This window comes from Chinchilla lanigera, unplaced genomic scaffold, assembly GCF_000276665.1.
Source record: "Chinchilla lanigera isolate Chin_1 unplaced genomic scaffold, ChiLan1.0 scaffold00034, whole genome shotgun sequence".
Lineage (NCBI taxonomy): Eukaryota > Metazoa > Chordata > Mammalia > Rodentia > Chinchillidae > Chinchilla > Chinchilla lanigera.
The window spans coordinates 5111829-5127332 of record NW_004955435.1 but is presented as its reverse complement, the minus strand read 5'-3'; the positions used below and the strand labels follow the sequence as shown (position 1 = coordinate 5127332).

General features: G+C 45.3%; 1 protein-coding gene across 1 annotated transcript in view; it reads right to left on the bottom strand.

Annotated features, from left to right (window-relative positions):
* Positions 1-15504, bottom strand: part of Cdc14a (cell division cycle 14A) — a gene marked incomplete at its 5' end in the record, with an annotated part of 130677 nt that overhangs the window by 102920 nt on the left and 12253 nt on the right. Inside the window, 1 exon segment of the mRNA XM_013516522.1 lies at positions 9880-9955. Coding sequence (XP_013371976.1) covers positions 9880-9955 — 76 coding nt within the window.

Below are 15504 nucleotides of genomic sequence, written 5' to 3'. Positions count from 1 at the left end.
TGTGGAAGCGTACACACTCAACAAATCTGCTTGGCAAACATGACAACTCAGATCGTTGTTCTTTCTCAGCCTTGCTCATTTCTTGGCTGTGCTTGTTCTGGGGCTGGGGAGGCGGGTATTGTTATGGGGTTTCTTGGAAATATGTTACGAAAATGGAGCTATGCTTTGGGGTATTTATGCTTATTTTTCATTCTCTCTCTCTCATTCTAAACTACACAGGACAGAGATTCGTAGCGTGGGAGCACGAAGCTGAACGACAGTACACAGGGAAAGGTGCCATCCCCGGCATTTACCTGGCTCAGATGTTTTTGGAATTAAATTTTTCTTAAAAGCACTGCAGCTAAGAAACAACCCTCTGCTTAGTGAAGCTTGAGCAGAAGACTAGGTCAGATCACAGAGAGCTGAGCGCTCATTCAAGTAATCAAAGTTAATTCAAAGTGAATGATATTGGAGAAAAACATATGTACTGTAGCTTTGTCCTAATTTCCTCTTCGCCAGAGCCACACCTCTCTCTACGGGTCGCCTTGGCCCACTGCTGAATACCAGGGGTACCGCACCCCGGAAGAGACACTCTGGTGCTGCAACAGAAAATATTACGGAGAGTAAAACATTTTGTCAGCTATTTAGCTGATGTTTTAAATTGCTAGATTAAGACACAAAAACGTTCAATCCTTTTACAGGGATTGAATCTAGGCCTTCAAACTAAGCTGCACTCCCCTCCCCTTTGTTTAAATTTTGACACGAAGCCTCCCTAAGTTGCCAGGATGCCCAGACCGGGCTCAAACTTGTCATCTTCCTGCTTCATCCTCCAAGACTGCTGACAGCATAGGAATGGCTACCAGCCCCTGCTACAAAAACTCTTCAGTGTTTTTCTCTTCAAATAGTAAACACACTTCTCCCTTTAAAAACAAATCCTGGGGCCGGGGATTTAGCTCCGTGGCACAGCACCCGCCTGGCAAGCATGAGGTCGTGAGTTCAATTCCCGGTACCGGAAAAAAACCAAAAAAATAAAAAAATAAAAACAAATCCTACCTATTACCTAATCAAAGCCCCCTAGGAGAAACCAAACCAGCCAGTGGGAATGATAACTGGGGGCATGAACCTCATCCTTGAAGATCTTTCACGGAAGAATATCGCCATGTAGTTTGGAGACAACGACATTCGACTTTACGAATGAGCCCACAGATGTTTCCTCAGAATCCCGAGAAAATATCTGCCTCCCTCCGGACAGCTGCCTCCTCAGTGCGGCCTGTGTCCTCCACAGCAGGCAGGCCCGCAGCCCTTCAGGAATACCGCAAGGGATGCCGTGAACTCTGGCCTGCAGGGAGCGAGCCCTTCTGCTACAGATTATATCCACTTTATGTAAGAAGTTCCAAGGCCACACACAAAAACAGTGGGTACAACAGCAAAGCGAAGTTAGGAACTGGTCAGACCCCACGAATCCCAAGGGTGTTACAGAGGGAATACCAAGGCCTCCTTGCCTGTGTCGTAGAGAGCCTGCTCATACCCACTGCAAGGCACCCTCTGCAGGTGCCATATTCTGTATTTCTGCCCTAAAATGAGCTCTTCCTATATTTTAGCTTTCTGACTTAAAAGTGGAGTGTGTAGCCTGCTGAACCTTCTAAGCTACGTGGACACAGCTCTCTAACAGCAAAAACAGTGACCGTTAACATCCGTCACCTGCTATCTCCCATCGTTTTTCAGAGCAAAGAGGACAGGACCGCAGGGGCCCGGTTTAAGCGGACACTGAGTGTCTCCCGCAGCAGAAGTCCGGGGCAAGGCGGAAGTGTAACGAGCACACTGTGTGTCACCAGGAGAACACACAGCGGGGCCGGAGGGGCCTGCCGCGCACATTTACAAAGCAAGTGTGGGAGGCAGGGGAAATCCCCAACTGCCCACTGCGCTTCACAACTTGTACAAATCTCCCTGACGAGGCCCTAACAAGTTTCATGCTCCAGAATTTAAGCAGCTCTCAGGCTGGATTGGTCAACATTACTAAATTTTTTTCAGAAATAAAAAGTGAACTATCTCAATATAGACTACATTACATTTTGCTTTAATACTTTATTTCAACCTCTGAAAAGATTGATTTGGTGTGACCTGAGGAGCTGCTTAAAATACAGACTGCTGGGCCTCACCCCCCGAGTCGCTGATTGAATGGGACAGGACCTGAGCATGTGCACTTCTATCAAGTTCCCCAGTAAACTAGGTGATAGTCCAGAAACCACACGCTGAAATCCACTAGTCTAAGACACTGCCACATTTTAGAGAAGAGCTGCACACAAAATGACTGGTCCAGTCCCTGGAAATCCTGGGACCCACACTGTCCACCTGGACAAGCAGCCCCAAAGGAAATCTAAATTCTCTTGTGAAGAAACTACAAACCACGTTGTACAATTTTTTTTTAATTACTATGAGTTTGTAGTACATAATACTTACATAAAAAGCACGCTACAAAAACCCTTCCCTAAACTCCTCAGAAAACCTTTACTACAATTTGCAAACTCATGCATTGCAGATAACAGCACCTTAAGAACAAGTTCCTTTATGATGTAATGGTTGATACACTGTGTCAACTTGAGAAGTTCAAAAGTTTAGCTAAGTGACTCAGCTGCGGTGGGGGGGGTCCTCACTTTGTAAACAACCTGAGCCTGTGCAAGAGAAGGGTGGGTGTATATAATATAAAGGAGGAAAAGAGGCTAGTTCCCTCTCTTTTGCTCTTGCTGCTTTTGCTGTCTTCTGCCACCTTGAACTGTTGCGCTGTGCCATGCTACCCTGCTTTGGAGCCAGCTGATTACGGACTGAAACTGCCGCAAACTGTGAGCTAAATAAACCTTTTCTGCCTTAACTTTGAGTGTCCCGTATTTTCTCTCAGCAATGAAAGAAAAGTAACTAAGACAAATGACTTTATAATTAAGCTGTTATAAATGAAATTACACTACAAGTTCCAAAGTCAGACGCTTTCAGGGGCCAAGAGTCTGGAATGGGACACTTGGCAAAACGGAAAAGCATTCCCTATCCAAGACACACTGAGCTCCAACCCACCGCTGCCATCCAGGAGACTGAGCAGAAGCATCAAATACTGCAACATCTAAAAGCCCCAAGTCCAGAATTTCATGGAGATTTTCCTATTCACAGATGTCGACTGTGAATTTACATTTTTTACAACAGCATTCATGCCCAACAACACGTCTGTGAACTGCATGTGAGGCACTGGCGAGCAGGTGTGGGTGTGCACGCCAGGACACCGCAGCAAGAGGAGCGTCTACCGGCTCTCTCCGCGTGAACGGGGCAGCTGCTGCGTGTCAGACACCCTGGGAGGAGGGCCCCTGCGTCCTGCCCCATGTGCAGGCAACCTAATAAATCTGTGATGTGAAGCACTGGCCAAAGCTAGCTACAAACACAAGGAGGAAACTGCACAGGCACGTATGCACATATGCACACCACACCAGCACCAATAAAATGAATGTACAGGCCAGGCATGGTGGCGCACGCACGTAAGCCCAGCACTCGGGAGGCTGAGGCAGAGAGGCTCATTGCCAGCCTAAGGCCAGCCTGCATTACACAGAGTTCAAAGGCCAGCCAGAATTACATAGCGAGGACCTGTCTCAAAACAACAAAAATGAACTTAATTACAGGTTCAATAATTTTTCCATTTAACCAGCTCAAAAATGATGGGTCAGCTGAGTACCTATCAAAATAGCTAAATCCATAGAAATTTGCAGACCTACAATGCTTACCTGAAGTCAAAGTTTTATTGCCTTTATGGAGATCACAGCAGGTATATAATACATCATCTAATATTGAACAGTATTTATAAACCAAAGGAAAGTGACGGCTGCCCTAGACCAATAGAAACTAAAATGGGGGTGCTGACCTGCCACAGACACTGCCTCTCTTGGACAGAAAAGCCACAGGAAAGGTTGAATTCTGGTGGGATCTTTCCTTATGAACAAGAAGCCGCAGCAACTCAGAGAGCTACATAAAAGTGATGGCATGCCACACACAACGAATAGGCTATCCTTGCATTATGGAAACATACACAGATCATGCACTTGTTCAGCTTAGGTCAAGAGAACACACACTAACCATTCAACAACAAAAGATAAAGGTCAAAGTCAAAAAGGAAAAAAAAAGTTAATGGTCGATCTAAAGACACATGAATTTTAAGCAGCCTTTTGGTGAAGTTGTTTGCCATGCTCCAAAGAAAAAATGTTTAAGTCATTTGGTAGAACACAGTCTTTAACCGCGCTGTATGAATCAGTCTGACTGAGCGAGTGTGATCAGGATATGCTCTTTCATAAAGAATAAAGCCCATGCATTTCTCCGAGCAAGCAAGCTCTGCCAGTGATGGTCAAAGGAAATCACAGCACTGGGACCACGGTGATCACGCATCATTCTCTTACAGGTGACTAGGCTAGCCCAGTAATAGCTGCAGCAATCAGCATCTCCATAGCAATCAGTGGTCATCTCACTGCAAAAGCAATAAAAGGGACAGGTCTCCCTGTGAGCAGCCATCCTCTACGTAGTTTACCTCCAACTTTCTCAGGAAAGGGATATTCTTGAAAATTTTCTTTGGCTGCACAAAACAAAACATGGTTTATGTTTTTTTAATTATTTTCTGTTGTTGTTGTTGTTGTTTGTTTTCTTCCGGTACCGGGAATCAAACTCAGGATGTTGCGCTTGCCAGGCAGGCGCTGTGCCGCTGAGCTAAACCCCCAGCCCCTGTGCTTTTTTATTTAGAGCTAAGATAAAACCAGTGGAATAGTTTCTTTAAAAAGAAAACAATGTCCCTGTTCTGTCCACTTTGCTTCAAACCCAATGTATTTCATGAATGAAAGTGGCACATTTGACTTAGGCGATACTCAGAAGGTCAGAGAAAAGCTGCTTACAAAGAATGCTTGATCGTGTTGATTGTGTAATTGAAGGTAGATGGGGACTCTGAGTTCTTCTGTCCTGAGGGTTCTTGAATGGGCGCAACAGCCTCCAGCCCTGCAAACTCTCTACCTGCTCGCTCCCCCTGAGACACTGCATCAGGTGCTCAGTGCCTCTTTAAACCACATCAACTATCTCCAGAGTGGAGTGCCTTTTCCTCCCCTGAGCCCCAGGAACCTGAAACAGCAGGGAACTGCACGAAGAAATCTCAATTATGTTTCTGCAGGTATAAACAGAGTGGGCTGGTCACGGTACCAAAAGAGTTCTTGTACACAACCTCCTGAGACGGCAGCAGGTGCCCGGTCTCCAGGACAGAATTGCTGCACTGATTCATTCTGCAACAAGGGCACTCCCAGAGCCCTGGCGTATGCCAGGTGCTTCTGGGCTTTAATACAGTGCTCTGTTGCGGGATGGCCACTCCCCTCTCCGTTTTACCTGGAAAAGACTCCAGGGAATGTTTCATATATAAAATTACATTTCTGTGAATATTCCTTATATCCCTTCTTAAATAGTGCTTAAGATTACTGTAACTGCCCTGTAGATTCATAAATATCAGGTATTTAAGAAAAAAACACTGTCCTTAAAAGTCTCCCCCTTAGCCGGGCGTGGTGGCACAGGCCTGTAATCCCAGCACTTGTGAGGCTGAGGCAGGAGGATCGTTGCGCGTTCGAGACCAGCCTGGGCTACAAAGTGAGCTCAAGGCCAGCCTGAACTGCATAGCGAGACCCTGTCTCAAAAAGACAGAAAAAAAAGAAAGTTTTCCCTTTTTCACAAATTTTATGTTCCTCTAGAAAAAAGGAATTCAAAAATTAAAATGATAGCAACCATTTGAGGAAAAGCCAGTTCAATTTTACTATGTTTACAACACTTTTCAAGTATCATTTTAACTGATTCAATTTAGAGAAGGTATAGTTTATTAAATTACTGCAACTTCCCCTTTTGCTAGTACAGCCTTCTCTTTTTTTGACTGCGGGGGGACGGGGAGATCGGGAATCAAACTCAGGACCTCAAGCTTGCCAGGCAGGTGCTGCGCTGCTGAGCTACATCCCCGGCCCCCAGCCCTCTCTTCTGAAGGTTTGGTCCATTGCTTTTAGCAGTCTGTGCCCGTGATTCCTTTGAGAATTTGATATGAAGCTAGGAATCTACCATCCCAGAAAGAAAATGTTAATACACACAAAACTGTACATATAATTTCAGCGCTTATGAGTTCCCTGAAATACCAGGTGAATAATTCCTGCTGTAGCCAATCAATCATTGACGACATTTTGCATGAAGTACCGCGCAGTTTAGCAAACTGCTCTCACCCCAACAAACCTTCTGCATCATTCTTGGAACAACTTTTCAAATACAGTTTAAAATAACAGGTTTTCTTGTTGGTGATGGTGTTTTGTTTTTTGGGCTTGGATTTTTAACCTGTGCAGATGTTTCATGGATAACTGTCACTGTAATCAAGATAATTACAACTGAGACCCCTGGGGACAGAATGCACAAGGTCACACACTAAAATAACCCTAAATCACCACCTCATGCCATCAACTGGAAAAATACCTTTTGACATTTAAGAAATGAAAAATGCAGCAAAATATTGCCTATCTGCATAAGACACTGGATATGGGGGAAAATCATAAAACCTTCACTGGAAGGAATAAAAATTTCCACAGTAGAAAATAAAGAAATCAAGCCATACAAGAGCAAAATTCAAAGATGAAGTTACCTGTCAAAACGATGCCAAATTTTTCCAAGTTGTAAAGGAGCTAGAGGACAAAGCAAAAGCTATGAGCTTCTGTGTTTATGTCACCAGAGCAGACCTGGTAGAGCAGAGAAGGCAGAAGTCGGACAGCAAAGGACGAAGAAATCAGCGCAGAGTGAGGAAGGGAGCGGCCGAGAGGGGGCTGCCGCTCTGAATCGTGAAAAGGGACCTGCGGGGCAAGGGAGCATGGCAAGGCCAACAGAAGACTCTGCGTGGTCAGTGGCCCTATGCTGGGCACGGGGGACAGACACAAAGCTCGCCCTCACCCTCTCGGAACTCACAGTCTAGCGAGAAAGGCAGGATTAAGGAGGCAATTACAGTTCACGAACAACAGAGATCTGCACAGATCTGTACCGGAAAACAGGAGCGGTCCTCCAGCAAGCCCAAGGGCAAGGAGGCGCCTGCTCAAGGTAACACCTAAACAAGGTCTGAAAGGAGTGACCGGGCTGAGGGAAGGGGCTTGCCACGTGGACAGGGCCTCCTGAGCAAGTGCGGAGAGCAACCCGTGCGGTAGGCAGCGTGGGCTGAGCGCAGGAGTGCCAGGAAGATGGCGAGGGTGCATTAGGCCAGGCGCCGACCCAAACGAGTGGCCACACGCTCAGGCAGAGGACAGCCAGCTGCAGGGCACCGACAGGTGGGGGGCACTGAGGGTGGAGACCCGCAGCATGACAGACAGAATGCGCCACAGGCGTAGAACAGCATGTACGCCAAGCCGAACAGCTGGAGCCTGGGCTCCGAAGCAAAGCAGCCAGAGTGGCAGTAACGGTCCCGGGAGGAAGAGGCAGGGACGCTGCGTACAAGGTGGAGGCAGCCAGCAGGGAAAGACCCAGGCTGAGGCCGTGCTCACCACAAAGGCAGAGAGAAGAATGCAGACAATGCAGTCAAGAGAGTGGAGCCCTGCCCGGCACAGAGACTCATGCCTGTAACCCCAGCACTCAGAAGGCTGAGGCAGGAGGATTGCCTAGAGTTTGAGGCCAGCCTGAACTACACAGCGAGATCCTATCTCAGACAGAGAGGGCGGGGGTTGTGGGGGGGAGGGGGGTCGCCGGGGGAGGGGAAGCCCTGACTTCACCTCGCAGCACCAGGCAAGCCACATCCCTTTCCTGGACATCCCTTTCTGGTCTTGACTAAATAGTCACTTAAATGCCTAAAGTTAGATCCGCCAGCTTTCCCATAAGGAAAGGACAGTTTAAGGCTGAGAAGGTGTTTATACACTTCATGGGAGAACTGTCTTTTTTGTATTTCCTGCCAGCATTCACAAATGTTACATTAGTAACTTCCTTTGGCGTAGGACCTTAATCTTAAAATTTACAAAGCTCCCTCAGATATATTTTCTAATGTAATCCAAACCACTGTCCTGTGAGGGCTCTAGAATCCCTATTTTATAAGTGAAAAACACTTAGATTCTACAAAACTGAACCAACTCCAACTTTGCATTGGTAAAATAAATCTTTTTCTCTTAATGCAGAGATTCTATTTGGCATGGTTCACTGAGATACTCAAGACTTAATTAACATTTGGGTTCGGCAAAGTCAATCCCTCAGAAAGGAAAGGGTGTCCAGTAGTTGTACTAAAGCTAAAAATGTCAGTCCAGGCACCCGGCTGATTACCTGATCACTGAAATGAACCAAGGGGTCTGTCTGGACTTTAATAAGCCTTCATAATGTTTTAAGAAAGCTCTGTAAGCGAAAGAAAATCAAACAAAAACATAAATACCCGAACTGCTCAGTACACAATACTGTACGTTAGGGGAAAAATCTTATCTCAATCCACCTACTCTTGTGCAATTGCCTAAGTACAACATTGAGTCAGACCAAAGACACTTCATTTTCCTCATAATGACTTTTTTCTCTTCAGCAGCTCCAGCAAGTACTTAGGTCCCAGGGTAGTTAATTATAACACGTGGTTCATACCAACTATATACTAACATGGCTGATGGAGAAACCAAAGAAATTCCTAGGTCCTCAGAAGCAAAATGTGAACTCCAATTATTTACTGGTTATCCTTTCTTTGTTAGTTCAGTCACTGAAAGTTCATTTTATATAAAAAGAATATTATTTACTTCCCTGATGGTTACAAAAATCTCAACTGATATTTTTAAGTCAGACAATATTTTATAAGTTAATTCCTGGAAGAATTTAGTGCAATAGAGTTTATGTAATTTAACTATTAACAAAAAAAAGCTGTCTCTCGTGCTATTCCATGGCCATTTAGCACATTGAAATGAATGGCAAAAATTTATAAATTCATAAAGGTAACATATTCTACAGGAAATTCTCTACCAGACTGTCTTTCACACATAAGTTCAATTTAAAAAACAAAAAAGAACCATCACTGAGTTAAGGTACAGAAGACACTGCACTAGGTAACAGCAACATTTCACCTCGCAGAAAAAAGAAAACACCTGAGCATTACAATTTTGTGAAGCGTATGCTGTGCAGTACTCTGTCTTCCAAAATGAAATAATTTGTTCCCTTAAAAATTCAAAGAAAACGTACTGCTTTCTGTATAAGTTGAGTAAAACTAGGAATAGAAGTGTCCCTTTTCTTCATATGTTTAGAATGTAAGAAGAAAAAAAAGCTACGTGCCAAAATACACACAGAGGTATGGAAAATGACACCAGATCCTCATGCTAAATCAAAATTATACGTGAATGCTGAGTGTATGAGCGGAATTCTGTCTGTAAAGTCTGCGCTCAACGGCTGCTGTGCGTTCACCCGTCTTACTTGGCTATTAGGTCTACAGTGGTGACATCCAGGAAATACACAAAACTTTCAACACTGGTCAGACAGAAAACAGCTTCCCTCCAGCCTCCACCCACGATCGGTCCCTTCATGGCCCGGTAGCAGCGTCTGCGAGCAGACCTGAAGGATCAGAAAAATTATCCGAGAAGGAAATTCAATAGAGGCTCATTAACAACACCCTGAAAGGATTTATGCTTTCTTTCTGAGATGGCCATCTCGATGACTTCATTCAGCTCGCATTGCAGTTCATTCTGAAAGAGGAAAGAGGTTAACCTGTCCTTTGTGGTATGATTAGGAGGATCAATTTCAGCTCGTAGGTGCGCTACTCCCATAAATTCCCGAAGATGAAAATTACCTGACTAAAACAGTTCGTACGCAGCAATCCCACCGAGCAGATCTCCTGGTTCAAATGTTTTAATACCAAAATACAAACACCACTACAATACTCACTTTTAGTTTCTTGTTTAGTTTACAGCAGTATCTGTACACCATTGCCAAGTTCAGAGGTCCAAAATCTGCATAGAAACTGAAATATTTTTTAAAAAATAGTATTTAGTATAATTTTCAGTGACATCCATGCTCATTTTAATCTTGTTAAATTTTCAATCAATTTCAGTGATCCTTCAGGTATAAAGATTATTATGTAATTAATGTGATTCGCGGTAATCCAAGTAAGTAATGGTTTCACCCTGGTCATGCCATTCAGTTATTCTAACCAGTCTCCTAGGGATGTAGTTGGGCAGTTCTGAACTCCATCTCTTTTTCTCCCTGCCATTTCAGTAAAAGTACTGAACAACGGGCAAGGAAACAACCAATACAAATATAACACGTACATGGCCTCTACGTACGGCCCTGGGGTTTCCAGCTCCAACCATTACATTCAAATGCTCTTGGTTCTCCAGTATCTTAAATCCGGTATCTTCTTTTCAGTTTTCACTCTCCTTGAATTTTCTGCGTCACAGACACATTGCCCCGCTTCCCCTTCCCCTTAGCCCTCCAGGATACGATCTTCAATCTAGAGATCTTCTCTTTTACGCGCTGTCATGAAGTAACAGGCACCCAACCAAAACAAGGTGTCTCTTCCACTTGAAATCCCACTCAGTCTGCATCCTCCCCATCCTCAGCTATCTCCGGGACCCTTCACCCACCCTGAGCTTGGGATGTGTAAATCCACCTTTTCTTCACAACAGCCCTCTGGACTAAAAGACAGTTTGCTTCTCGCAGTCACTCAGGCAGTCACTCAAACAACACAGCAGAACATAAGTATAAATTTAATCACTTTATATCCAATAAGCTACCACCCTAACATACCTCCTCCCTTTCTGCCCCCACCTCAGCCTCAGAAGTCCAGAGCCTCTGCACGTTACGCCTGCACTGGTGAAATCCAGCTCCCCTTCCAGTGGTCCTGCGTTCTAGCTCCGAGATCAAGCTTCACAAACCTCATGCCTCTCCCGCCCTCCCCCTCTTCAAAAATGCTGGACACTCCTTACGGCCCTAATAACTCCCCGGCCCAGGAACAAAGCCTCACACAACACACCCCCAACTTCCAGGCAGATCTCCCAACACAGCGCTGTCCAACTTTTTCACTTGCCTGGGCCACACTGAGAAAGAGTTGTGGTCTTGGGCCACATATAAAACATAGGATATAAATAACGCATCTAAGTGACAAAACCTCCTCTTTATGCTTTTTATTATAACACTAGGCTTTTCACCATAACATTAAAATCAAATAACATGAACCCCAGTTTAATAATTAAGTAAGAAAACAAGTAGCTGCTTAAAAACAATAAACACTTGTCTCCACAGGCACACACAGGTAGGCTAACATACAATTACAGGTGTACACAGCTAGGCTGAAATACTACTGCTGTAGTCGCTGCAGTGTACTCTCCAAGTCACACGGCGCGCGCAGCGTCTGTCTGTGCAGACTCTGACGGAACCGGCCGCGCACGGGCGTGGGCGGTACAGCGGCACTGCGCCGTGCCTCCCCCACACACCCTGCACTCACGCACGGTGCAGCCCAGCCGCGAGCAGTGTAGCTCAAGATCAAAAAATGCTGTCAGAAGTTCACAATCTTGTGAGGTCACATTACCAGCTGTCCAGGGTTGCGGGCTGGCGCTGCCTGCCCTAACAGGCTCTGTGTAGAACACTTATTCCAAAAAAATACTCCTCATTTCCGAATACTATATTAGCATTACAGATTTTACTTTAAGCAAAAAGGAAGCTTGTAATATTTCCCTGGAACAACGCTCTCCCCACACTGTCCACCCCAGTCGGCCTGCAAAGATGCTCTCCTTTTCCTTCTGCTGTTCTCCACGTGCCTCCAGATCCGGCTCACACATGACCTTCCCCACAAAGGCTTGCCCGGCTCCCTTAGGAAACACTAATTACCCTCTGCTCCAAGTCCTCAAAACCTAAAATGTACTCAAAAGCCCTACACGTACAAATCCGACAGTGTGATACCCAAGCGACAATACTGATAAAGGTAAAAGACAGGAACAAAAGTAACTAAAACCACTACAGAAATTCCCAAGTATCAAGAAAGAAGTATAAATACAATGTTTAAATGTAGTATCTTTTCAAGGATCCACTTATTTTTCCCAGCAGGGAAATTAGACCAAGAGAAACATTATCCTCTTAGGTTCAAAGGCATGATATTTCCAAAAAGTCAGTATGGAGTTAAAGCAGGAGATAACAGAGAAAGACAGGAGAGAGTCTAGACAGGAGGGTCTCCACGCTCCCTAACTGCGCCTGAGAAAAGACAGACTACGTCAGAGCAGAACGCTCAGGCTGCAGACATGGCTCAGCGGCACAGCCCCTGCCTGGCAAGCGCAAGGTCCTGAGTTCGATTCCCAGTACAGGGAAAAAAACAAAACAAAAAAAAGAGCAGACTGCTCTCCAAAAATAGCTGCGATGAAGATGCCACCGTCTCAAGCAGTTGTAACTCAGGAGATTTCTCACCCCAGAATATCTTGAAGTTCAACGAGCCAGCCCTCATATTCTACAAAAAGATTCCAGTTACACTAAAAAAATCAGTCAAAACTGTTCCACAATTTCGCAAATCTTCAAAAGCACAATGCAAGTCTTCAAAAGTCCCAACTGAGCAATTCAGAGCAAGTCTTCACAAGGCAGAATTGTCACAAATAGAAAGCCAAAAACACTACACTAGCAAGTCATTTGCTATATGCCACCTTTATCATGTCTGTAAGAATGTTTATGTATAATAACAGTCTTATCTTTTCCTTAGTTAGCTAAAAACACTTCTGACAATGTCAAGGTCGTTAAAAAATGGTCACAGTCCCTCGCACTACACTGCGTTATCACTCACTTTGATATTAAAAAATACCACAAATAAAGAAAGCACCTTCCACTAGCATGCTTCCTTGTGAGAATCTTCAGTAGGGGCAGGGAAAAATAAAACACATTTATAATAAAGGCTGTAGCTTGAGGGAAATACTAAAATTTAAACATCAATTAATAACAATGTAAATAAGTCAAGTGAGTGAGCAAGAACATAAAACACGGCACTTGGGCAGCTCGGAAGGAAGGCAGCAGAATGAAACAGGCTCAGCACAGAAGAGGGTGAATGAAAGTTCACCAGCCCAAGGCGGCGAAAGGGAAGAGAGAGAGCAGAGAAACAGTCCCACAGTGACTGTACCGAAACCCGAGGGCAGCCTGGGCTCCTCCAACTTGACTTTCGCAGCAGGAGACAATGTCCCCTCCCCTGCAGCGGTCCCCAGGACCCGGCCTCCACAGCCTCAGCCAGCAAGGACCACCCCGCTCTCTGTCTTGGTGGAGAAGCACATTCTGATCTCGCTTGGGAGGGGAAAACACGGATATATTATTTCATTATCTCATAGTACCCTCATTTCCAAATGAAGGAATGAATGAGTCTCTCTCTCTCTGTCTCTCTCTCTCTCTCTCTCTGTCTCTGTGTAAACTTCGTCTAACAAAAATGTGAAAAGCTGTGAGTCAACAATTAGAAGCAAAATATGAAGCATCAAGAATCTTTTATCCAATTAAGCATTAATAGGTAAAATCAAATTCTTTCTTGCTCTGACGGGGAAGAAATTAAAAGAACTAGCGCAAGTGGAAGTACTGAGGGAGGAGAAAAGGTCACCTCGTTACAGAAGCCCAAAGAAAGAAGAGCCCACGGACAGGCACACCTGGGGTCACCCGCTGCCCACGGCGCTGGCCCTACAGGTGCCGAAGGGACAGACGCTAAGCCTGAGTGTTCTTTCCCACCCAGCATGCGCACCCCTCTCACAAGATTTAGAAAGTTCGTCTATCATTATTTTGTCTTTGGTTTTAAAGAAAAAAAATGTAATTCCGCTGAGTCCCTCCCCAGAGGGACAGCTGTTTAAAGTGCTGCTATAGCTTATTCTACATCTTAGAAGCTGTAGAAAACTTTCAATGCCTCTGCAAAAGGGCAGCAATATTACCTACGTCTTCAATGGTCAATAACCACCTATTCTGAGCAAGACACTAACCCAGAATGCTTGTTATTTTTTTAAAACTGCTTTAAAAATAGAATGAGGGGCTGGGGATACAGCTCAGTGGTACAAGCGCCTGCCTGGCAAGCACAAGGTCCTGAGTTCAATCCCCGGTACCGCAAAAAAAAAAAAAATTGGATGAAAAAATTCTATACAATCATTATAAGCTATGCTAATCCTTTAACTTTTTACCTCTTGACATTTTTTATCTATTAATTCAAAATGCACTGAAAGCCAGTCCCTACTCACAAGGAGATCTCATCTACTGGGAGGACAGTATTACAGGATGACCGAGATTACACAGAGGTAGATGTAAGTATAAAATTAAGCAGCACTGCCTCTGGGTTAGAAAGGTACTACACACCAACTATTTTCCTGGTCGCTGAATGTTATTAGCACCACTCCAGGGAGGCGACGAAGTTCTTGCCCCTGACTCTCCTCGTAACGACCACATCTGAAAAAGGTCCTAACCGCTCAGTGAACACCACGCTAAGTGAATGGCACAAGTCAGAGTTTCTGCTCGGGCCCTCACAGCGTAACGACCCACAGTCGCGCCAACGTCAGCATCCTGGGGAAAGCAGCCGAGTACACGCGGCAGCGCACACAGCACTCCACCGCAGAACTAAGGGTCACCGGGAGCCAAGGGGCCCGAGCCCCACTTTGGTCAACCCGCGTCCCGTCCTGTAAGAGCCCTGCCAAGACGCCACGTCCTCATCTATCCAAGCCACTACGTGAGACGGTTTCCACATCATGTCACATATCACGTACCAGAATCTGGAGATCTACGACTCCATTTATCCCCAGAGAAACCCACTCGCTCCGCAGCTCCAACGCTCCTCAGGGCTCCTTGCCCTACCGGATCCGCTCTGCCCGCCCAGTATACTGGGTCTGCACTCAAAAGGAACTTCCCTCAGAGTTTCTCCTCAGGAGAAGTGGGGAACACCGCTTCCTCCCTGAAATTCCCTATGCCTCCTGCACATCTGGACAGCAAACCCACAGGCTAGAAAGCAGCCCTGTATCTTAGGAGACTTGACAGACTGTGATGTACTAATCGGCAAATACTGTGATATTAGTTGAAATCATGAAAGGAGGAAATGTCATCATCAGCTCCCTCCGGTCCCTCAACACAGCACCTCAGCTGTTAGGAAACTCAGGGTTCACAGTGCTGAGAGCCTGAAGGACCCTTCTCCACGGTGGCTGCAGGTTCCCACCAGCAATGCACTGCAGAAGGGTTCCTTCATCCCCACACCCTCGGGCCACTGGTTTTGTTCTGCATTTTTAAGTTTACCGGTACAACCTAGACACACAGGGTGATCACATTCACCACAGTGCACTTGCACCTGTGCGTGAGACAGCTCAGTCCCTCTCTCTCTCTCCCACTCCCCTGCCCGCCTTCAACCTCTCCTCTTCTCACTTACAAAGCTTTGTTTTCATTTTATCCTTTTTTTCTTTTCCCTTCCTTCCCCCATTCCCCTTTCTTTTTGAACAACTTCCCCCTATGCCACGGTATCTATTATATATTTGGTTCTTATTTAGAGTTTCAGTTTCTCACACCAGAGAAACAATGTGACATTTACACTTG